The 23,586-nt window shown below is 43.4% G+C and overlaps 2 protein-coding genes across 2 annotated transcripts; one reads left to right on the plus strand and one right to left on the minus strand.

The window, feature by feature from the left end:
* Positions 1 to 460: 460 nt before the first annotated feature.
* ISL1 (ISL LIM homeobox 1) lies at positions 461 to 11,757 on the minus strand. The gene is made up of 6 exons (XM_055253327.2): positions 11,506 to 11,757; positions 10,480 to 10,669; positions 7,476 to 7,735; positions 5,248 to 5,534; positions 3,763 to 3,930; positions 461 to 1,698 (listed from the first exon to the last, which is right to left on the minus strand). Exons 1-6 carry the CDS (start codon positions 11,531 to 11,533, stop codon positions 1,582 to 1,584), a joined length of 1,050 nt encoding a protein of 349 aa, XP_055109302.1. The 5' UTR covers positions 11,534 to 11,757; the 3' UTR covers positions 461 to 1,581.
* LOC129467464 (uncharacterized) lies at positions 11,565 to 22,437 on the plus strand. Its single transcript, XM_063622353.1, has 3 exons — positions 11,565 to 11,578; positions 11,843 to 12,231; positions 16,124 to 22,437. The coding sequence occupies exons 1-3, from the start codon at positions 11,565 to 11,567 to the stop codon at positions 16,267 to 16,269; spliced, it is 549 nt and encodes a 182-aa protein (XP_063478423.1). The 3' UTR covers positions 16,270 to 22,437.
* Positions 22,438 to 23,586: the final 1,149 nt, after the last annotated feature.

Raw genomic sequence — 23,586 nt, forward strand, 5'->3', positions numbered from 1 at the left:
GGCTAGGCAGAAAGTCTCTCTTTCACCAAGAGCTTATATATTTGACATATGGGTCATTTCAACAATCTCAAGCAGGAGACTTTGGTATAAATCACTTATTCTAAGAAAATAAAATAGTGACTCTGAATCAAAAGCCATTTTAAGCAAGACCCTCTTCCTATTTGAGGTGGGTGGATGGGTGGGGTACGGCAAGAAAGAGACTGGGGGAAGGAAAGAGAGGCAGAGAACAGCATCTCATTTTCACAAAACCAGTAGCATTATCATAGCTGAGAGCTAAGGGGCTTCCAACCAACTTTGATCCAACTATTGAAACCCAAACTTGCAAACTCGACCTTAACTACTTACAATACAATATCACTCCTACTGTGTGTCAGTTTACCCCAATTCACATGCAATCCTTACTTTCAGACATTTGAATAGCTTGTTTGTAAACATAAAAGAGGGACCCTGGATCATTGTGTTTATTTATTTATCTATGCCAAATGTTTATTAGTGAAATAGTCCTGAAGATATAATTCTACATATGGCGCTTTGATTTCACATAATATTTAAGAAAAAGACAAAACACACAGCATTAGACATATAATTCAAAGACCACCATACAACCTTTATCTTTTTTTTTTTACTTCAGCAAACAAAAAATGTCAAATGACATGAAAAGTGGCAAGTCTTCCGACAATAAATAATAAATTACTTTATAATTTTTGCAATGCAAGAGCAAACAAAAAAAGTTTCCTTTTTTTTCCTTTTTATTTCCATAGAGAGAGAAAACAGTCATTTTAACCAATAACTATACACATCTTTGGGGGAAAAGTTCTTGGACAGACACAAGTCAAACACAATCCCGAGACGCTTGTGGCAAAATAGAGGTAACCTTGTTGCAATGCTTTATAAGTTGGTTTTTAAATCTGAATTCAAAAACCTTTAAAGTCGCTTCAGACTTCTTGATAAAGGATGGATCTCAAAAAAAGGGGGGAGGGGGCAAAGTAAAAAATAAACCAGCTACAGGACAGGCCAAGAGACCCAGGATTTCAATTAACCCCTTGTTAAAGTCAACTTTAAACACATCAAACCAACGCAGCTCCACCTTCCTGAAAGGACTCTTTCAGCCAAGGAGGCCAGTCTCTCTTCCTGCGCTTTTTTTGCTGGAGCTCCTGTTTGGCAAGGCAATGACCAATATAGAAACAGCACCATTCAGATTAGGATGGACTAGAAAATTTTCTATTTTTGTTTTTCTCTAGATGTGCAGTGAAATGAAAATGCTTTTTTTGAGATCCTTGAATATAAATCCTCTACGTTTTAAAAACGTCTTTTTTTTCAGTCCTTCTAAGATCATTGAATAGCATATACTGGGTTTTGCGTTTTGTTTGTTGTTTAATTCTAGTAAAATCCCATGATTGTCTTCACAGTGTTGCTACCATATCACCTTGTCATTAAAACAGACTTCGTGCATTTCATGGAGCATTCATTTCTTGATTCAGTTTTCATTGACTGGGTCATTAAATACTTTTGTTTCAGAGTTCAACATTATAATTTCCCACTTTCTCCAACAGGGAAAAAAAAATACAGAATGAATGTTCCTCATGCCTCAATAGGACTGGCTACCATGCTGTTAGGTGTATCTGGAAGCTGAGAGGACATTGATGCTACTTCACTGCCAGTGGAATTAGAACCCGGTCCTCCTTCTGAAAAATTGACCTGCATAGAAGGTTGAGAAATAAATAAAGGACGCTGGAATAGTATTCATAAAAAGATTACAAACTCATCATATTGTGTATGTAGAAATGTTTGTGTAGATAGATATGTAAAGATATTCACATAGATAACTGAATTTTAACAGGCTTAGAGAAAGCCTAGAGGAGAAAAACTTGAGAAGAAATCCTCTCACTTTCCCATCTTCCAAAAGATCTCTGTTTTAACCGAAACTGAAGTCCCAACATTATGTTGCATTAAATTATTTAAGAACAAATGTGTTTCCCACCGTAAAAGGGCATCACAACTCTACTATGCATGCTTGAAATAAAATTATCCTTCTGGCTACATGTTGCCCTGGGAGTAGGCGAGCTCTTGGTCTCTAGGCATCAAAGACTCTCTTCTTCAGTTGGAAAATCCGTAACAGGCTCAGATCCTTTGACAGGAGATTGAGAGGAGGCTCCACAGAACAAAGATTAACTCCTCAGCAGGCTCACAGCTTGGGCATTCTTCCTTGTTGGTCCTGCTGCCTCCTGGCCTTTCTCTCTTTCTCTCTTTAAATCAGGCTCTTCCTTCCAAAATGAGACCCATATATTATGACATCATCCCATTCTGACTCCTTCTTTTAACCCTAATATCTGACTCCTTCTTAAATATCTGACTCCTTCTTTTAACCTAAACGCATTGTACTGCTGTTGTAAACCTTCTCTAACCATGCCCACTCCTGCCTCAGCTTCCCTTCCACTGCTCTCACCTGACACTAAAGTTTCAGAAAGTGCAAACATTCGGCTGCCCTGAACCCTCCCCTTACATTCCTCCTGTGATTCAGGATTCGCTCAAACAACTCAACAGATTAATGATCTTAGAATAATTTTTTTTCCTAGTTATAGAGCCTACATTTCTTTCTACAGTAAATTTTTCCAATATGAGATTAAGGGACTTCTAGCCTCTGCACCCACTTAGCATTTGCAAACACAAGCCTGGGGCCAAGCCCTTTTAACCACTTGCCTCTGGCCAATTACCTAACTGTTGACATTGAGAAAGCAAATGCCCTCCAGGTAAATATGAGGGTAAAAAGCTAACCTCAACCGAAGCTTCATTTCCAAAAAAGGGAACAAGGTTTCAGGATAGATCTTTACATTTTATAAAACAAGATTCTATAAGGCTGATTACTCTATAAGAAAAAAAATCATCTATATAATTATAGCATATTACAAAGGACATATATTTATTGTTCTTATTTATCTTGACCCCTTAAGCCTTTTGTAGGCAAAAAGTGAATTAATTTTCTCCTCACTGGATGTGGAAAACATGTTAAGGTTTTCACAGATTAAACACTTTACTTCTGATTGGTAGAGCTCATGTCCCTTTTGCTATACATGGTACACACTGTGTGTCACTATGACATTTGAACTCATACACTTGAAAACGTTTAAACGGTCCTACATTTTAGATTAAGACATTCCCAGCAAGGGATACTGTAACAAAAAGTATTCATCTATTTGAATAATCTTTATTAATATATTTGAAAACTGTACCCAGACACATGCCTGCTGTTTATTGATAACAACACTGATTGTGTATTATAGCATTGATTATATACTACAATCACCTTGATTTGGGTCCTTATATATCCCATTCTCCAGATGCTCAGGAAGGATAAACTTACTAATTGCTGACTGAAATGCCAAGACGATTTCCTGAAGTCCTTGACAACTCTAAAATTCTAAGATGTATGATTCTCCAACACTGTACATCTTCTGGCACATGCTACCTAGAGTTAGGTGTTAGGTACCTTGAAATTAATCCTTCAAAGAAGGCCTGATTGATAGAAAATTCAACCTATATGGTCAAATTATGCAGTCTCATTACAAAAAAAAAAAAAAAAGATGCCAAGAGGTTCGTTTTCCTTGCATTTGTCTCCCTTCTCTTCATTACCCACCTCCTTGGTTTCTCCCCAACCCTGAGCCCAAGAAGGAACCCTCCCCACTGAATCTTTCAGTGTGTGACAGTTAAACCAGAGTCCCCTGTTGGGAATTCAGCCTCTTCCATCTGGGAGCTGACACTTACCAGTTGCTGAAAAGCAGGCTGATCTATGTCACTCTGCAAGGCGAAGTCGCTCAGTACTTTCCAAGGTGGCTGGTAACTTTGTACCTCCACTGGGTTAGCCTGTAAGCCACCGTCGTGTCTCTCTGGACTGGCAGCCACCATGGGAGTTCCTGTCATCCCCTGGATATTCTGTGAATAGGCCCCCCAACCAATCCCAACATGTTAATGAGCAAATGCCCTCCCTCCGTTGTCTGCACAGGCTAAGCAAATATACCCTGGTATTATCTTATCTATATAGTGGTCTTTATTGACTCAGTTAATCTGCCGTACCTATGGATATTAGCTAGCATTCAATTTGTTTTATTGTGTTTTGTTTTTCTGCCTCTGTGGGCTGGACTATTAGGGTCTGCATGGACCTTATTAAACCAAATTCTACTTTGATTTTCTTCTTCCCCCTTACCTTCACAGCTCAGCCCAGTTCCTCCCCACTGCCTTCTCAGGCCATAGCTTCCCAGAACTAAAAAGCTGAAGTAAGCAGGGCTTCCCTTCAGCCTCTAGACAGGGGGGTTTTCTGGGCAGTTTCAGTTAGCTGCAGATTTTTTCCAAGCCGTTCTCCTCAAGGAAGAGCCAGCCCCCCACTCCATCCCCCCAGAGCATTTGGGTCTGGTTCCTATTGTGCTATTATGCACTAACGAACTCAGAAAGTGCCCTGGCCCAGTCTTGACCAGCCTGCCAAGTTTAATGACAGCAGATTTTATGGCATTTAAAAATAGGGCCAAAGCAGTAAAAAAAAAAAAGAAAGAAAGAAAGAAAGAAAGAAAGAGAAAAAAAAGAAAGAAAAGAAACTCTAGCTTAACTTCACCAGGAGACCTGCAGAGTGGGTGCTTCCCTGGGCCCAAGCTAACAGTGGATACTGGTGCGAGGGGCCTGGTGCCTCTGTGGAGGCCTGGGCTTCACTTGGAGCAGAGGGTGATCTGGGCATGCGGGTCACCTTGGGGGAACTCGCCAGCCTGAAGGCTCAGCAACTTAGAAGTGCGGTGCGCCCTGGGGGCTCACAGGGTGATCTGCCCACGGAACCCCTGGATGTAGGCAGGAATCCAAGGTATTATCCCTCCCTCTTCTGTATGTGAGGAACTGATGATCTGAATGTTGGCAAAACCCGGGGCGAACCTCGTTGCCCCCTGCCCTCAGAGGGGAGGACGGCGTTTCTCCGTTTCACGGGTACAGGCGAGGTGGAAGGGCATGAGCCCACCCACGAGGTTGGGACCTGGATGTCGCTCCCCCGAGCACAGAGCCTCCAAGCTTCCCCGCCCTCGGCTGGCGGCCGGCGCCGTGTAGCCTCTCCCCCGGGGCATGGGTGGGGGTGGGGATGAGGGGCAGCCCCGGCCAAACTCCTGCCCAGGAGCAGGATCAAAAACCGCGTGCGATCCTGGGTACCAGGAACGCACCTCGCACACTGCGTCTCCTTCCCCCTTGCATTCCCTGCCCGGCCCCGGAGCCACTCACAGTTTTGTCATTGGGCTGCTGCTGCTGGAGTTGCTTCATCATGATGCTTCGCTTCTTGTCCTTGCACCGCTTGTTTTGAAACCAGACCCGGATCACACGGGGACTGAGGCCCGTCATCTCTACCAGTTGCTCCTTCATGAGCGCATCCGGCCGCGGGTTTGCGGCGTAGCAGGTCCGCAAGGTGTGCAGCTGCTTCTCATTCAGCACAGTCCGCACGCGGGTGGTCTTCTCCGGCTGCTTGTGGACGTGGGGCCGCAGGGCCGGCTGCCTGGCGGAGATGGGCTCCGCTGCGGGGCAAGGAGCGCCGTGAGAGCTGGGCTGGCGGCTCGTTTGCCGGCCCGCCCGCCCGCGCTCGCTCGCTCGCTCGCCCGCTCGCCCGCTCGCCCGCTCGCCAGCCCGCCCGCTCGCCAGCCCGCCCGCTCGCCAGCCCGCCCGCTCACTTGCTCACCCGCCCGCCCGAGACACTCAGGACAATGGCTAGGGTTTGCAGCCTCAGCACACAAAGCAGGGGGCGGCAGAGGTGGGGGTGAAGAGGGTGAAACGGAGAATAAAATCTTCCTCTCTAATCTGCAGAGGTCAATGCTGAGTAATCCCGGCCCGAAAGGCAGCACCCGCCCCTCCTCGTGTCAACAAAGTGTTAGCCAAGGGAAGCAGGTCTCAAAGTCTGTCCCCCTGTTCACAGCAGGGGTGGCATTTTTCAGCATGTTTCTCCTCCGTTCTCACCTTTCCTTGTGCCCAGACTGGGCCCCAGTTACACTGATTACCACCCTCTCCAGCATCAGAATTTTCTCTTGGGCCAAGGCCACAGAGGGTACCAGGGAAAGGAACGCAGAGCACTTCAGTGACAGCCATAAATACTACACCAGCAGGGACTTCTGCAAGGGGAAGGTCGAGAACTCTGCCAGAACGCCTTGAACTTCAGTCCGAGAGGACAATCATGTCAAGGGGCTGAAGAAATTCGCTATTTCTGCCATATCTCCAATCCCTGCTCTTTCTTAGTATTAAATCTAAGGTAATACATGGATGTTCCTGAGACGGGCTGACCCCAAGCAGTGGAAAACGGAAACTCTGTTGAACTGCCTAGGCTGTAGATAAACGGTGGCTGGGAGATGTCCCCTGCCTCCCTCCCGGTATTTTAGCTTCCTCTGTGCTTCCCCACAAGCAGAGTGCAGGCTCCACTGAAGAGGAGCACCACCCCTGGCCTTGCCCCAGTGCAAACTAGTCACAAATCCCGCTGAACAGAATTCTTAGAGCTGCCAGAAGGCAGAAGGGTAAGGGAGCGCTATAGTTTCCTCACCTTCAGTGTTTAGTGGGAATTAATACTTTAAAACTGCAAAGGGGTAGATCTATTCATGGCAGGAAGTCAGGTTTGGAAACACTGTCCATCTTCTTACCCACGGCTTTGGTCCTGGCCAACCTTGCTGTGTTTCCACTTCTCTTCCTTGGGAATGAGTCCTCTTATCTACATGATACAAATCCTGCACCTTCTACAACCCCCTAGGATCAGGTCAACACCTATGGGGTCAATTTAGAGCTACAACCATGGGCCTGAAGATGAAATTCTCACCAAATCATATAGAATGAATGATTTAAAGCAGCAGGCTCCCTTTAAAAAGCAATTACTGCAGATTAGCTTGTGGACAGTTTTATATTACAACTCTGTGCAATGGCCTGCAGTTTTTAAAATTGTATCTTTTCAGTCCTGTTCTCTCACAAAAAGATAAAAAATTAAAAAATTTTTTCGAGTGTGAAGCAACTCACAAGAAAAAAGGATTTGGGAGACTAAATGACTTCAGGCCACCTAAGCTTCCTTCATTGGGTTAAAGGATGAAGCTCCAGGGACCCGGGGCTCCGCCCCTTTAATTAGGCAGCAGGAGAATACCTGGCTGGGAGCTGAAGCCCGTTTTCAGCAAGCCAAGGTTTGGAGGCCAGAACGAACTGGAAGTAATATTTGGGCGTGTGTATACACGTGTACACAAGTGGTGTACATTTATGTGTAACCACATAGAGACACACAGACGGTGTAGATGTGCTCGGGGAATCAAGGGAGACAGTGAGTGCATTGAACCTTGCTGCAAAGGAGCAGAGCACAGCGCAAATTGCATACAGAACACTTAACTGCAGGCAAACACTACGACCACCCCTGTAGCTACCATGGTTGTTGTGGCCACTGGCACACAGGCTGGCTGAACCTGGCGCCTGCCTACCCGAGCCGGGCAGAGGAGTACCTGCCATTTGCAGTGGCCGCGCTGGATGCAGGGGACTAAGCGGGTCGCCAGCGCCCAGACTGGCCCTCTCCACCACATCGTGGTCTGCTCGGCAGAAGAGACCGTCCTCCCGAAGCGCAAATTCGTCCCCAGGGATGAGCTGGCGGCTGCAGGCCACACAGCGGAAACACTCGATGTGATACACCTTGGAGCGGGCACGCATCACGAAGTCGTTCTTGCTGAAGCCGATGCTGCACTTGGCGCATTTGATCCCGTACAACCTGTGCGGGGGAGGGGGGGCGGAGGCGGCCCAGAGCGGGTAGAGAAGTACAGGAAGAGGGGGTCACTTCAGGCGGGCACTTCCCTGGCCCAAGATCCCGGGCAAGACGCCCCAAGGAAACAGCATTTCCAAACAGAAGATGGGAACAGAAGGACAGAAACGAAACCCTGCTCTCTCCCTCCCTGTCTCTCTTCCTTCCCCCATCTCTCTTTTCCCCTTCCTCCCTCCTGCCTTTCTTTTACTCCCATTTCCTTTCCGATGAACCTCTGTCTCAGTCGGTAACTCTTAGTTCAAAACACCTAGCTTGTACCACAGAAAATGTATTGATGGATTCCAAACTCGGGCTGCTGCTCTAGCAATCAGTCCCAGTGTTGATCTTGCAGATCTTAGCAGGAAGGAATCCAGAAAGACTCTGGTGGCCACCGACACCCACACTTTCACTTCCCTATCCCCCAATTTCTGCTGCTAGAAATGTCTAAAACTGCAACAAAAAGTCCTCCTTCCAAGAAAAAAGGAGGTAGGAGAAGGGGATTGTCACCCCACTCGGTTTGCAAACACTCACAAATAAACAAGCAGAATAACAAAATGAAACCTCTGAGAGTTTCCACATCTCCTTTTGCACAAGTACTTTCCAGTCTTTCTCCAACTAAAGATTTTCTTCAGGCAGCAATGTTAACAGAAAATTTCCTCTCCATTCTTCTTTGTATTATTATTTTTTAAAAAAAATCTGCGTCTCGTTCCCTCAATCTTTTTCAAGTTGCTGAATCATCTACCTCTATTTCAATTTTCTTGAAAACCATGACCAGAATAAAAAAATGCAAAGACCCACTTCTAAGGTCTTTCTCACTGCTGGCCTTTCTTACCAAGGGACAATCTTTATAGGTTCCATCTAGGCTGCACTTCCCTGGCCCCTTCTCCATCTTTCAGGAATAACAGAAGCTGGGGCATTCCTACCAACAGAAAGAATGGGAGAGGAAAAGATCCACATAACAGGAGGATGCACCCTGCTTCTCCAAGGAGAGATGTGGAAATCTAAGTGTCCAGTCTGTTCTGCTTTTACAACTACAAGATTACACACACACACACACACACACACACACAGAGTTGAGAGAGAGTGAAGAGAAGGTAGAAATGATTAGGTACTTCTACAAATATGTGTATCCAGAATTAGGCACATGCAAGCCTGTGTGCAACTCAGCAAAACACTATTTCCATAGGAGTAAAGACACTCCTGAAGTGGGCTCTCCTTCTCCGGAATCTTGCGTTCACACACCGATCTAGTAAACAATGAAAGCGCTCACTTGTCAGAGGTTAGAAGGTGGATTCAAAAGTTTTCCTCCCTCCGCCTACTCAGTGTGAGATCTTCCATTTCATAGGGTGAAGACTTGACTTTGGCGGTGACCAAACAATTTAGAAAATCCCTCCCCCTTCCTGTACCCCGACTTCCCTTACTTCCTTTCACTCCCTCTCCAAAGTATTAACCTCCCCCAACCGGGTTAATTTTATCTACCACGATTACACTCTCTGTGTCATGATTTTTTAAAAAGAAGAAAAAACTGCTGGATACTAAGTGAGCCCGAGCAAACTGTGACTGTATATTAAATCTTAACTAAACTTTCATAAAAGTTCTCAAGCTCCAGAAATCATTTGCCTTACAACAGCTAATTAATTACTTGTTAATAGCCACCGGACATTTAAAAAGTGGTATTTTTCTATTATTTAACATAATAATGATGGTGATGTCTCTTCTGTTTGTTAATAAAACGAATACAATTTTCTTTAGAGACTCTACTGGCTTTCTAAGGCAGAAAACAAAGTTTCTGATATATACACACAAGTCAGAGAAAACGTGAGATTAGCAAAACGTGATGCGGAATAAATTGGAGGAAAAAAAAAAAAACTCTCCAAAACAACAAAACCAAACTGAGAAAGTTCCTGTGTTGTTTCAGTCTTGTCAATTTGGACAATTCGCTCATTTTATCAGTTACCAGATTTTAATGTGAGAAAGGAAGCTGTTCAATTATCTAAATATACCAATTGTTCGTAGACAGATGATGGGCAATTTGATCTGCTCTAATTCATCAGCTCAGATAAGAAAAGAAAGAAGAGACAGTTAGATGTCACCAAAGGGTTAATATTTAAAAAGATTAAGTTTCCGGTGTTTTTTTCAAGGAATATTTAGGTTGGTTTTAAATTTTTCTCAGAAGGAGGTCTTACCCAAAAAATAAAAGGAGCAATACCTGTACTCGCTCTTTCAAAGTACATCTCTAAACATGCTTTGGTCAAACTTTTATTTCACCTATTGCATTGATGCCACCAAAGAATTCGTAAGCTACTAATTTTAAAAAGGACTAAACAAACAGAACACTGCACCATACAATAAAAATCAACCCTCTTTTAAGGTTAAAAACTCAAACTTCTCCATCTTTTTAAAATTTTGTTTTGCAAGGGGGAGGGTGAAAGAGGAAAACAATTTGTGCATCATAAACTCCAAGAGTAATTAAACAAGCCTCAATACCCGGGAATTATGAATACCACTGTCAAGGGTTTTTGTTTTTCTCAACTAAAGAATGAAATGAACAGCATAGCTTGATTTTTGTAACACATGTACAGGGTAATTTTGGCTTGTATGACTCCACTGAGGCAAACTTCACAAAAAAGACAAAGCCACACCAAATAATACATAAAGAGTGGGGAGAGTCAGGGAAATCTCACCAAATTAAGGAAGAAGTGTAAATTCCATACCTGATATAATCTCTTTTACAGTAGGTTTTCCCATCCCTAACAAAGCATGTACAGCTCTCGTCCAAATACTGATTACACTCCGCACATTTCAAACATGCCGCATGCCATTCCAAATCCGGAGAAACCCTCAGAATATACTGATCGTGAATCTGATTGCCGCAACCAACACATAGGGAAATCAGACGTTTTTCTGAAATGAAAATAAATACATGATTGACTAACCGTTTACTTCCTACAGAGATAAACACACTTTTAGTGTCGTTCTCTTACAGGGCGTACTCTGGGAGGTTGTTTTTTTTTTTCTTTTTTTTTTTTTTAGAGTATTATTGCACTTTGGGATGGTAATTGAAATGTGCCATCAAAACCTTGACTCGTTTTTAAAAGGAGGTGGAATATATGTAAAATGCAGATTGGAACAGTCTACATTTGTACGCCTAGCACGCAATAAAACCGCTCATTTTGTATTTCTTTTTCCCCCCTCCTTCCTCTTTGCTATAATCATTGGGAAAGATTATGGATAAGTCAAGTCAAAGAAAAGGTTTTGACTAGAAGCGTTAAGTGAACGCAGGGATGTCTATATTTTCCATGAAGCACGCTCTTAAATAGCACACAGGACTGGATATTGTTAGCAAGAGCAGGCATAAATACAGTTGTCACTCGTTCTCTTTTGCAAGTCTAATGCTAATTCACATCTCTGGGTATTGACTGTGCAGGCAGACCTTTGCAACATAATAACCTTCTCGGAGAGCTCAGGCTTCCCCAGGAGGAAATCACCGCTTAGCATCAGAAAGCTAGGGTTTTGGAGGGTACATAGGCGAATTCAAACACAAGGTACAATCAGTTTCCCGAAGATAAGAACCGACAGTAAGCATGCAGGCGTGGCGGCAACAAGAAAAAGCCACCTTTTCTCTTTCTCCAGGCAATGACTCCAACTCCAAAGAGCCCTTGGCACCTCTGCCGGTGCCTGAGAGAGAACCCCGCACAAGAACAGCACACCGAGCCCCACAAGGTAAAATAGCCTCTTACTTTTTGGTGGATCTCCCATGTCTCCCATATCTGTGAGAGGGAGTAATGTCCACAGTGAAATGGTGGTTGTACAGTTGGTGAACAGCCCACAGAGAGGATGCTGGAGCTGTGGCTAAGTGGGAAATAGTGGCCCCTGGGGTTGCCAAAGCTGAAAGAGCCGCTGCTCGGCTGCGCCGCGCCCTCGCGGATCTGGGAGTCCAATTTAAGCCGGCGGAGTTGGCGGAGCGGAGGCCCTGCGGCGGCGGCGGACTCGACGCGGCTCGGGCACCTCTCTTCCTTATCTCTTACTCAAACTTCTCTGCTCCAACTCAGCTCCATCGCCATTGGTCTGACGCAGCGCGCGGGGACGTCAGGCGAGCGCCGCGCCCATTGGCTGCAGGGCGCGCGGCGCAGCTGTTCTGATTATCATATTTCAGCCTCGCCGCCGCTGTGCGCCACTGACCGCTCGGCGAGCCCGCGGGAGAGGATTAGGGCTCCCGAGGCAACTTGCTCCGGGCTCAGGCCGTTCTCCCCCGATGCTCAGGCTGCCGGGCTGCTCTGGCTCTGGCCTCCCTCTCCTCCTCCTCCTCCTCCTCCTGCCCCCTCCCGCGTTCCTTCCCGGCCGCGCCGCCTGCGCCCTCGCCTCCTGTGGCGCTGCTCCTCCGCCCTGCGCTCCTGGGGTCCCCGCAGTCCGGCTGGCCGCGTTGCGCGCGGGGCTCACTTTCTGCCGCCGGTGGCGAGTGGCTGGTGGGTAGGTCTACCTGTTGACGAGGTCCCTCCCGGGCTCTAGGAAAAGGGGGGAACTTGGAGCAGGCCGTTTAGCTTTGTTTGGTCCCCACGCCGTGGCGCACATCCCCCGGGCCTGGCCTGCCTTGGCGGCTCGGGAGGGCGAGTTCCCTCCAGAACTGGCTGCGCTCGGCGCGCTAGGGGAAGAAGAATCGGGAATGGGATGATTAAACCCAGAGGAAGTCTTTCCTGCCTGCTACACCATTACTTCGTCTCCCCCGACCTCAGATATCTGAAAACGTTGGGCGGGAGGAAAGGGGCGCTTCTTGCTGTTGGGACAATCAGGTTGGAACGCACCGGTAAAACGAAGCTGACTCCGCGGACTTTTTGTCTTTCAGACCCGCGAGGTCTGCTTTTCAGTTTAACTCTAGGATTGAAGCTCACTAACCCGAAGCCAAAGAGCGAAATGATCTTTCAGTAGTCTAAAAGTTTGTAAGGTTTTTATATACTGTTCAATTCTTCTCACTGCTGGTCTCCTGCCCTTTGTTTTTAAGCAACTTGTGCAACTAGCTGTGGTGTTTTGATAATTATAAGGACAAGTCTCCATGACTCTGGAGATTTCTAAAAAATGCATTAGTGTAAGGGCGCGAGTAGGGAGGGATTTATTACAGAACAGTGAAAGACCTATTTCACGTCCCCAGGCTTTGATATATAATAATTTTCTCTCGAGAAGCTACTTGGAGAGAGAAGACTGTTGGGTGCAACTCGCCGGTAACCTTCTTCAATCATTCTTACATGTTCCCATCATCTCTTAACAGTCTCCCAAAGACAGTCACAGGAAGGCCACGAAGAACCCCCTCGCTTCCCCCAAAGCTTGTAAAAAGCTATTTCTTATCTAATGGGACTGCCAGTTTTATCTAAAAAGGCCTACAGACACAAACCATAGAAGGCTTAATTTCGGTGTCTTGTTGCCGTGAGAAGACCCGGTGTGTTAGGAAACTCCTTTCTTTATATCTTTCGCAAAATCTAACCCTTGATAAGAGCTGTAAATCCTGGCCGGCCGTATTGGCTGGGCTTGAACGGGTAATGCCTCTCCAAAGCGGAAAGGGAATCTAAGATGCGTAAGTTTCCTCCTGACTTAGCTGAGGCTTTCTTCCCCAGGAACTAGTTTTGATTTTTTTTTCTCAAGGAGAATTTCAAATTAGATCTCTCTTCCCTTCCATTTTTATTATAAGTTGTTTTGGAGCGCGTGTATGAAAGCGAAAGTTGTATAGACGTAGGTTGATAAGTTTACCAGTTGTGTGGTGTTTTTTTTTTTTTTTTTTTGATATGTTTCTAGTCTCTGGTATTAGATGTATGGAGCCTTTTGTCAAGCTGCTTTTGCAAAGCTGATGCCGATAATCTCAACACCAAGCAAATCTTCCTAGTTTTCGGGTGTGTTTCCCACATAAATAAACATGTTGACCCTAGTAAAAAAAAAAAAAAAAAGATAACCACCACAATGCCAGAAAATAGAGTTTTACCCAGTTATATTCCATCATGCCACTTTTATAAGATGGAATTAAACACCAGAAGCTACCAGAAGCCTGATGACTTAATTTGAGATCCACAAAGCACCCTCACTATCCATCCTCCTTCAAACCAGCCCCCACCTCCCACCCACAGTGTGGTATTTTAACTCCCTAAACCAATAAGCTATTACAAAGAATTACTGCAGATGATAGCAATTCCAAGTAGAAAAGCTTGCATGTGGCTTAGGGGAAACCTTTAGTAATAATAGGCAATTTCACCTTAATGGTGAAGACAACATTTTCCTCTTTTCATTCTGCACCATTGTTGTAAACAAGTATTTTCTTAATAAGTTCCTAAACTGATAGAAGCAAGACGCATGGTGAAGATACCTGCGTTAAAAGGAGACGTTTGAGGGACCCCACCATGATGGACATGCTCTGAAGTTCAGTGCATGTATCATGACACATTTTGCATTAAAATCCAAGTTAGAATAGCAGGCTTTGTAGTTTTACTTTACCTTGAAGTTCTAAATTGATCATGGATTATTCTCATTTCCTCAGCTGATTGCTATATGTGGATTTACTGCATCAACTGTATCTGTAAAATTTTGTATACATAAAGCTGATTAGCAATTTATCCGTAATACTTGATCACAGGAGCGACCTCTTGTGTTCAAAGGGGGGATTAGACCCTCTCCTCTCAAAAATGGACTCGTTTTGACCTTTGTATATTGTTAGGTCAAAATTATATCCTTGAAAACGGCAATAGTGTGAATCTCTGGTTTGATTCCTTTACTGAGAAAATGAGGAGTATGAGTAGTTATTAAGTATAGTCCCCATCACCTCCAGGCTGCCTCAATATATCTGACAGTGTCTTTCAATATAAAAGGGATACTGAAATTAAGTTCCTTTGGAGTCTGTGGCATCTGCCCATGTGCCCTTGTATACACCTTCTAAAATGTGGCTGTTACACCCAACGTCCTGATGGGCTCTTAGACCTGTGTTTTTGTGTACTGTTGCTTTCTCTGCTTTAATTACCATTTAAACATTCCACATCAAACTTAATGTCAGATACAGATTCCTGAACAAACATCATGCTCTCAAGCTACATTTCAAAAATCTAAATAGGTTTTAATTGCAATTGAAAGGTAAAATTACACATTCAGCATTTATCTCCCAATAACCTCTGTCAGATATAAATGAATTTTAAGTTGGTTCTTTGGGAAATCACAAACAGTAAGACAGCTTATTCCTTCTCATCTAACCACGACTGGGAAGGGAAGAGGGGCTTTGATCAGCTTTCCAATGGAGGTAGAAATTTGGGAATTTATTCCCAGGGAGATGATGCTATATGTTTAGCTCACATCAGAATCAGGTTTGAAAGAGTAGAATAACAGTTACACTGCCAGTTTCACTGAGTAAGGTATTCAGATGAAAACATATGTATGGCTGAAGGATTTATATTTTCTGATGTCCACATCATGTAATTTGGGGGCCAAAATGCAACAGGAACATTTTATTTACGTCTAAAAATGGATGTTGAGTAGATGCGTATGTATCCCCTTTCCCCTGTTTTTATCTTTTCTGTGTAGTCTCTAATCACGTAGAATAAGGCTATATAAATCCTCAGTATCTTTAATCATGTCCAAGGGTCAGATAAAATTATGTGCGTTTAAAGGGAGTTACGATTAACCATTTATATTCCACCGCGAACGGGGTGTGGGTGTTTAGAACCAATTTGCCTGTCTTCCCGTTGGTGGTGGTGGCTTATTGAGGAACAATCAAGAGAATCTGTGCTCTAATTTCAGAGAAATGGAAGAGATACCACTGGGTATGAAATGATTCTCTTTTTCTTTCCTTTTACTTAAAAAAATACTAAGCAATGATAATAAAGGCAGCTGTTAACAACAACAACAAACCTTTAGTTGTAATTCTTATTCTGATGCCTAGGACGCCTGCTGCGATTGTGGTTTTGTTGACTGTCAATTGCTTTATTAACCAGTTAAAACAGTCTGGGTGAATTAGCAAGAATTTTCTCTGCACGCAGAGCTTCCTAGCCTTACTTTCTGAGTTCAGGTAGTTGTTTCTGACACCAGCTTTCCTGGTATTTCTTGGCAGACGACAGGCCAGAAGGCACCGTTCTTGTGCGGTCTGTTGCTCGGTTCTCAGCCGAGATAGAATTTCATGCTCCCGGCATCGAGGCAGCTCCGAAGCCACAAACCTCAGTTCAGTCCTGAGCATGCGAAGGTCCGCAGCTGATTGCAGGGAGGCGTTCGGCCAAGCGAGGACGGAAATTTGTATTCCCCCTTTAAAATTGTGCTTCTGAAAGTATTTACTGTGACTTACCAAAGCGGCTGGCAGTGTCAAGTGCAACCTTTTTCTTGCTTCCCCTTGCCCCCTAGAACTCCTAAGTGACCAGGAACAGACGATTTTTAACCGAGTTCTGCTGCGTGGAGCCCAGGTTGGTGCTAGTGAGTGCAGTGTGCTGACCCAAGTGGTGGTGGCCCAAGGACGCGCTGACCTGTACATTTGGCAAAGCTTTCATTAAATGTATCAGATTCTCGCAGAAGTGGTTGCAGTCCGGAGAGTGAAACAGCTATCTCTCAAGTCCTGACCGGTTCAGCTGAAATCTACATTTGCACTGAATCTAGCAAAACACCCACGGGTCCGCCCGAGATCTCGGGAAACCCGGAGCAAGTTACCTCCATCTATTGATCATTCTTTCTGAAAGGACGGACACCATTTCCCCCACTGCAATCCTGTCCAACGGGCAACTCTGAGTTTAGCTTTAGCGCCAAAGGGTCGATTTCCCCCACCCGCTGGAGATTTACTGGGGACGAGCGGGGGAGGGGAGGCGAAGGTACCTTGGAGGAGGTCAAGTGGGGGAGGAGGAGGAGCAGCAGAAAATTACCAGCCAAGCAGGGGAAGGAGTTGGAAGCCCGGAAATCTACCAGGATGCCTCAAGTAACCTTCCTTTAAGTCTCAGAATTCAGCCCTCGAAAAGCAGCCTCATAAGGTGTCCTGGGAAGGAGTCCTCCGGTGGGCTGCGGAGGTGATGTCAAGAGTTACAGCTACTTTATGAATTAAACTGACGGCTAAGGCACGTCGGGACAGTTTAGTGTAAGCTGAATGGTGCGTGGACGGGGGCTACTTTTAAAGAGAGGTGGGCAATCATTGGTGGCATCTACCAGTATATTCTGCACGTAACAGTAGTTTGGAAGCTGAAGAAAAACCCCTCAAATCCCAGTAAATGCCCAGTCAATTCGAGAGAGATTTTAGGGACAATTTGGAAGGTCGCTGTCTGCTCCAACTCCGCAGAGATGAACAAGAGTGTGAACTCTGGCGCGGGTGTGTTTAGAATTATCTACGACTTCAGCTCCATGCTGTTAAAACTCATCAATTCTTTGTGACTTCACGTGGAGAGAAGAATTTGCCCTGCCTCCCTACCTGCTAAATGCCGACTGAGAAAAGGGGCCCAGGAGACGACCCCTTTCAGAAAGAACGTCACTTCATCAACTCGACTGAGTTATTAACTTGCTCCCCGAAAGGTCAACAACGCCTTCCCTTCTCAGCCGCACCGCGCGGAGATCAGTCGCTTTACCCCAGGTAGCCTCTTGTTCAGGGCTCAGGAACTCCTGTCTTAAGGTCTTTCTGGGGCTCAGAAGCTCTGCTATATGTTCTTTCCAAGAACCCCACCTGTCTGCTTTCAAGCACACACGGCGCTAGAAATTTAGCCTAGTCCCTGAGTCCAGGGATGAGAGAAGAGCTAAACAATGAGACCCCAACCGTCCCCTTGGCCCCCTGCCCCGCCGTTTTGCAATTTGCCAACCTTCTAGCTAGACAGCCCCCTAAGTCTCAGTGTTGCAAATGAAAGGGAATTTTTCTATTTCATCTTCTCATTGACCGAAGCAGAAAAATTGAACCGAATCTACGCCCCTTGTCCTGATTCCTGCTAGAGGAAAACAGAAAATCATCCCACAGGTCTCTTTCAGTCCCTGGATGGCGAGCCCAGCCCCTGGGAGGCCACGCTTAGTTCTTTATTGTGAATCTCTCCCTACTCGCGTTGGTTCGGGACCAGGGCCCCGGATGGCCTCGGTTGGCCTCGGTTGCCGGTAGGGACGCGAAAGAAGAGGTGAATCCAATCGCTGGCCTAGAGGATAGCGATCAGAAAACCCGAGGATTACTAAACAAGGGGCGGCGGTGTCCCTGCCTCGTGAGGTTGGCGTGGGGCGGGGGGGTAGGCTGCAAGACCCTCCAGGCTCCTGGATGCAAAGAGTGAGAAAGAAAGCGCAGCCTCCGGCAGCCTGCTTGTAAATACAACCTTTCGGAAGATGAAACTTGCAGTCTTAGGGCGTCCTCCTTTATGTCCATGTTCCAAACCTCTGGGCTTTCCTCGAAATGAATAAAATTGTGGAAATGAATGAAGGAGAATATCACTTTAATTGTTTCAAACTCATTGTCAAGTCACCTTTTCTGCCTTCTGCCAGAGGTTCGATTTGCGCTTCGTGTCTACATTCCAGAAAATTGCAAGGACCTTTCCTCTGCATCTGTCTGCCTTGTTGGCAGCGTGCGGAAACGACAACTGCACAGTTATTGGTACAGAATATTTTCATGACTAGCTTAATTCTAAATATCACCCCAAAATACAGATACCCAACTTCTTAGTTGGCATTTTTCAGGTTTATTCACTTTGTGTTGCAAATGTTTGAATTAGAAAACAGGAGAGAACTCCCGTAGCAGAGATGCACTTCTGTGCTCTCGTGTCAGTCACAGAACCCACACTGGGTGATTAGCCAGAGGGGCGGGCTCCTTTGTTGACTTAAGAGTTCACCAGGCAAGATGGAACAATTATCTTGTTGCCTCTTCTTAACTGTCTATTGTTGACTTATTTCTGGTATGCTTCCATTGTACAAAATTCGATCCAAAAATGAAGAATAAATCGTAAGTTAAAAAGGTAATAATGATAATAGGTCTACTTTAATTTTACCTGGCTTTGTTAATAGACAGTCTATACCTGACACTCATATACATAAGAGATGTCGAAAGTATATAGCATATCATTTATGTATAATTATATATGTTATAATTATATGCTAATGATACCATCATTTAACGTTACAAGGTAATTCTATAAAAAACTTGAAGTTCTATTTTTGATACATTTAACACCCTCTTTCCAAGAAAATAATTGTCAGGCTTAAAAATGATATTCAAGGGTGCTTTTATCAAGAGAACAAAATCCGAAGCTTCATGAACTAAAACCTTATCAAGCAAGGTGGTCCATAACTAGATTGCTTTGGGTTAATGATAACTTAAAATACTCTTGTTTTTGTAACTTTTTGTGCACAAAATGCACATTTTAAAGTTGTGCATTTCAATGTGTGTTTTACCACTTGTTATTCTGAAATCTTCAGTCACATCATTTCAGCAGGAAATAAAACCTGAATAAGTCCTAGGCAATGTGTAGGGAATGACTATGATTTAACTTTTATAGCTTAACAATATTGTGCTGATCTTTAAACACAAATATTAATATATTGAAATCAATATAAGTAGATAATTTCATCACCTCCTAATTTATAAAAAATGGAAAAGCAAGTATAACAAGCTGCTTTAGTTTCTATAATGTCTATTTAAGGACCTATTACCAAAATATAGTAATAATAGGATTCATATATGTGTAACACACATGTAGCTATTGGAGAGTTCAGTCTGGTTATAAACACATTGAACTATCATATGATGTGTGCCATCACTTGAATGTTGCTAAATTGATGCTATGCTATATTTTAAGAATCTCCCTCCTCTTTCCAGATACATGTACTAGCCCAGGAAGATCCCTGCATTTTGAACAGTAATGCTAAATCAGAAACTATGTTGTTACCCATAAATAGAATCCTCCTGACTTTCACTTAAATATCAAGACCCAAATTATTTTATGTCTCACTTCAGAACGTAGCACAATGTGCTATTTTATCATCTTGGCCCAGTCTTTGGATTTATTCTATACTCTCCGTGTTACAAGCTGCACAAACCATTGGTGACAATGAGAACCGCTCTATATAGTTTCACTGACTTTGGATTCTCATATAATGTATGAACAAGTATAAGTCATATCTTTTAGGTCTTGACGATGTGTTTCTTCCAATTCTGAAGTGTTAGTATAGTTGTCCCTAATGTCACGTGGTACGTCTCTTCGTTGTCCTATACCCGAGCCATAGCAGATCTGATGTGACTTTGGATATACCACGTGAGGGCAAGTATTTTCTTTTGGGTTAGGCCATCAATGAGGAAGAAACATGAGTAGAGCTCTCAAAGCAGAGGAAAATGTAAGTGGATGGAAAAAATCACACTTTTGAATATAGTATTGGAGAAAGAATTGAGTGTGGGTGACTTTATTAGCTAGCAGAAGAAAGAGTGAAAAGAGGTGCTTGGCTAAGATGAGAAAAGTATTCAATTTTGAAAACAGAAAGAGAAAGCTTATTTAGAAAAAGAAAACATGGAGTAAATGTCAAGAGGAACATAAAGAAATGGGGCGTGGTGACCTAGTTCATTCTGATAGAATAGGTGTTTAAGGGCAAAACCCAGATCCAAAATAGGTAGTGGATGGAACTAGGGAACAGTAGATTCATAATTATTTTAACTTGGCATTTAAAACTTTAAAATCTGAGTTGAGGGTTTTTTTTAATGGTAGAAAAGCAGCTTATTTGGCAATAATTTTAAAAACTTTTGTCACATCTTTAGTCATACTAGACTGTTCACCTTTGTAAATTACTCACTATCAGTAAACTGTCAGTACAGAAAATACAAACTACAAGTACTAGAAATATCATAATACGGATTTCTCTTTTTAATGTAACTAGGTTTATCTAACAATAAGATTCAGGATTCAGAAAAGAAAAAAGACCAGATCTGAGAAGGAATTTTAAAAAATGGTTTCAAAGTTTTCTAGAGTTTTGTTAGCCTTTGCCCTTTCTGCAGATGTGGTTATATCAGAAAGTGTAATTCAAATATTTGCACTGCTTACTTAAACCACAATAAAAAGGGAAAGATGTTGTGAAAACACTGCCTCATGCTCAAATTTATGCAAAACAACTTGAAAGGCTGCCAGCAATACTGTTGTTATGTTAGCAGTTCTGATCTGGCTTCACATTCTCCTAGAGGAGTTCTTCTGATGTGAGAAGAATGTAAACCCAAACCACAAGGGAGTATTCATTGCACCTATGCACTTGGGAAGAGTTTGGGTGCCCAAAATGTCAGAAAAATCAGATACAGTTGTTCTCTTAGAATCTATTCTGGAGGTCACAAGGTCAGAATGCCTGCACATGTGCATAAACCAACATGCCCATAAAAGCCTGATAGGAGGCAGCAGTGCCCCATAAAAGGTCACACCCAGCCAGAATCCAGCAACTTTGGAACAGCGTCTGTTATGGAGAAGAAATATGAGTCTGACAGCAGCAACAGCAGCAACAGAGAAAGATGGATTGGGGATTAATCATGATAAGATACTGAGCAAAAGAGACAAATTCTGCCAAGCATGAATCCTTCTTTACTCACAGGTTTCACAAAATACACTCTTCAAAGTACAAGCTGGTTGGCCAAGGTCAGGTTGATCTTTGCTAGGCTAAAGAAGCAGCCGCTGAGTGTTTCCCACGGCAAATGGAGAACACCTAAGGATTTTTTACTGTTAAAAAAAAATAATAATTTGTGTTTCAACAGTAGAAATACTCCTGATAACACACGTGATCAAAACTGCATTCCCCTTCAGTTCTCATGACATCCACTTTGGGGTGATACCATTTAAAAAATATTATTGGTAGCTGGTAGCCTGTGGCTTTCCAGGACCTTACTTTTAATGTATTTCCCTTGTCTTTCTAGATTTAACATATTGCCTCATTTCATAATCTCCCCTCATTGAGATCATTTGCATAAGCAAAACATGTTACATGACAGTCTTTGGAAGACTGAATAGGCGCCACTAAATTGTGCAGTTTAGAGGGCTCTAGGCGAGGCCACCCAGACTGAAATAGTAGCCTCTCTATATCTGTCAAAGCATCTCAAATAACTCTAAGAAAGATTTACTACTTTGACAATCATAAAGACTCTTTAGTTTTCAGGAGATTTTGTTTAGTTTTGTTGGTTGGTTGTTTAATGCCAAAGCTTTCTGTAATTGATTTTTCCTGCTTCTTTACCCATTTGTACCATTATGAAGATTTCTATAATAAGCATGCCAATAATAAGAAAAAAGGAAAGGAATTGAAACAAAGATGATAAACCTAAAAATAAGTGATACACAATGGAATACTATTCAGCAATTAAAAGGGAAGAACAACTGATACATTAACATGGGTGAGTCTCAATATGCTGAGTAAAAAAAGCCAGAACAAAAATGGACACTCTATAATTCTACTTACATAAAACTCTAGGATATACAAACTAGTGCTTGACAAACTGATAGTGAAAGAAATCAGATGAGTAGTGGCTGTGGGATGGAGTAGGTGAAGGGTAGATGTAAAAGGCAGAGATTAAAAAGGGACTGGAGGAAATTTTTGGAAGTGATAGACATATTCCTTATTTTATATTCCTTATTTTGATTGTGGTGATAGTTTAATGGGGGTATGCTATGGCAAAGCTTACCAAATTATATATTTTAAATACGGGCAGTTCATTGTGTATCATTTATACTTCAATAAAGCTATTAAAAATAGAAAAGAAACTGCAATGTGTTGTCCTGTTCTTTGTTATTGTTATTAGTAGTATTATTACGCAATTTTTACAATAAAGGGGAAAGGGCAAATACGCAGCACTGTATTTATGAAATAAGGTACTTGAAGGGAGAAAAAAAGGAGTTTAGCTCAGCCTAATTGGTGTTTGGTCAGTGGGCACTCGGGAACACCAATCTGAATTTTCTATTGCCTAATACTACAATTTTAAGCACTTTCCCATCTTGTAATACTACTCTTCAGGATCCCAAGATAGGCTTCCCAGAAAACATCTCTATATTTTGCTTTCCCCAAAGTCAACTTAATTCTGTAATTCCTAGCACTCTGGGTTATTTTTTTCAGCACATCACTTTATAATGTATTTACATATAGGGTTTACCACCATCTTCCAAAACTCAAAAAAAAAAAAAAAAAAGTTTTTGAGGAGACAGTCCGTATCTGGACCATTACTGTAAACTATTGTCTCTACAAATTTTCGGTGAATTATCAAATGGTCCCCCAGCTGGATAGTTGGGCTCCTGATGCCTTTGGCTGATCTTTTTCAGACATCAACTGCTGGTTCACCCAAATGCTCGCCTGAACAAACATACCATTTCCTGGGTACCCTGTTCTCTTGGCCCACGGGACCCTGGAGTCAGCCTGATCCATATCTGAGTTCTTCATACCCGTTGGGCACTCCCTCTGAGACTTGGCTGCACCCCAAGGCTTTCCAGACAGGTTCGCCACCTTCTGTTTCTGACCCTTGTGAATGAGGCTCCAGCATGTCCATATCCCACTCCTTTTTCCTCATAAACTTAATTTGCTATGAGCTGACTTCAATATCTGATTTTCAAGTAGTCATATTGGCTCTATGGTAAATCAATCAGCCACAGACAGACTTTTCTGTGAGGCAGAGGGAACGAAGAAGGGAAATGATTTAACTGTGATGTGTTTAAATACAAGATTTATTTCTTTTCATGTTTTGGATTTGGGGTTTAAACATCACTGATCAGGGAAAAGATCGGTCAGTTTCTTTGTGGATCATATTTGTGAGTCTTTCCACAGGGCAGGACATGTACCCAGTGAGGGAGCAAATAGCTTCATTAAGGACAGGGATGGGTATGAAGCATTTAGGGGCAGAAGAGATGGAGCTAGATTAAGAG

This window comes from Symphalangus syndactylus, chromosome 18 (assembly GCF_028878055.3).
Source record: "Symphalangus syndactylus isolate Jambi chromosome 18, NHGRI_mSymSyn1-v2.1_pri, whole genome shotgun sequence".
NCBI classification, from domain to species: domain Eukaryota; kingdom Metazoa; phylum Chordata; class Mammalia; order Primates; family Hylobatidae; genus Symphalangus; species Symphalangus syndactylus.

Coding starts and splice junctions, on each gene's coding strand:
- ISL1 (XM_055253327.2), bottom strand. CDS start 11,533: ATGGGAGACATGGGAGATCCACCAAAAA. Junction 10,670..11,505: donor CATGGGAGATCCACCAAAAA/GTAAGAGGCTAT, acceptor TTTTCATTTCAG/AAAAACGTCTGATTTCCCTA. Junction 7,736..10,479: donor TGTAAAAGAGATTATATCAG/GTATGGAATTTA, acceptor TCCCCCGCACAG/GTTGTACGGGATCAAATGCG.
- LOC129467464 (XM_063622353.1), top strand. Junction 12,232..16,123: donor CCGCCGGTGGCGAGTGGCTG/GTGGGTAGGTCT, acceptor CTTGCCCCCTAG/AACTCCTAAGTGACCAGGAA.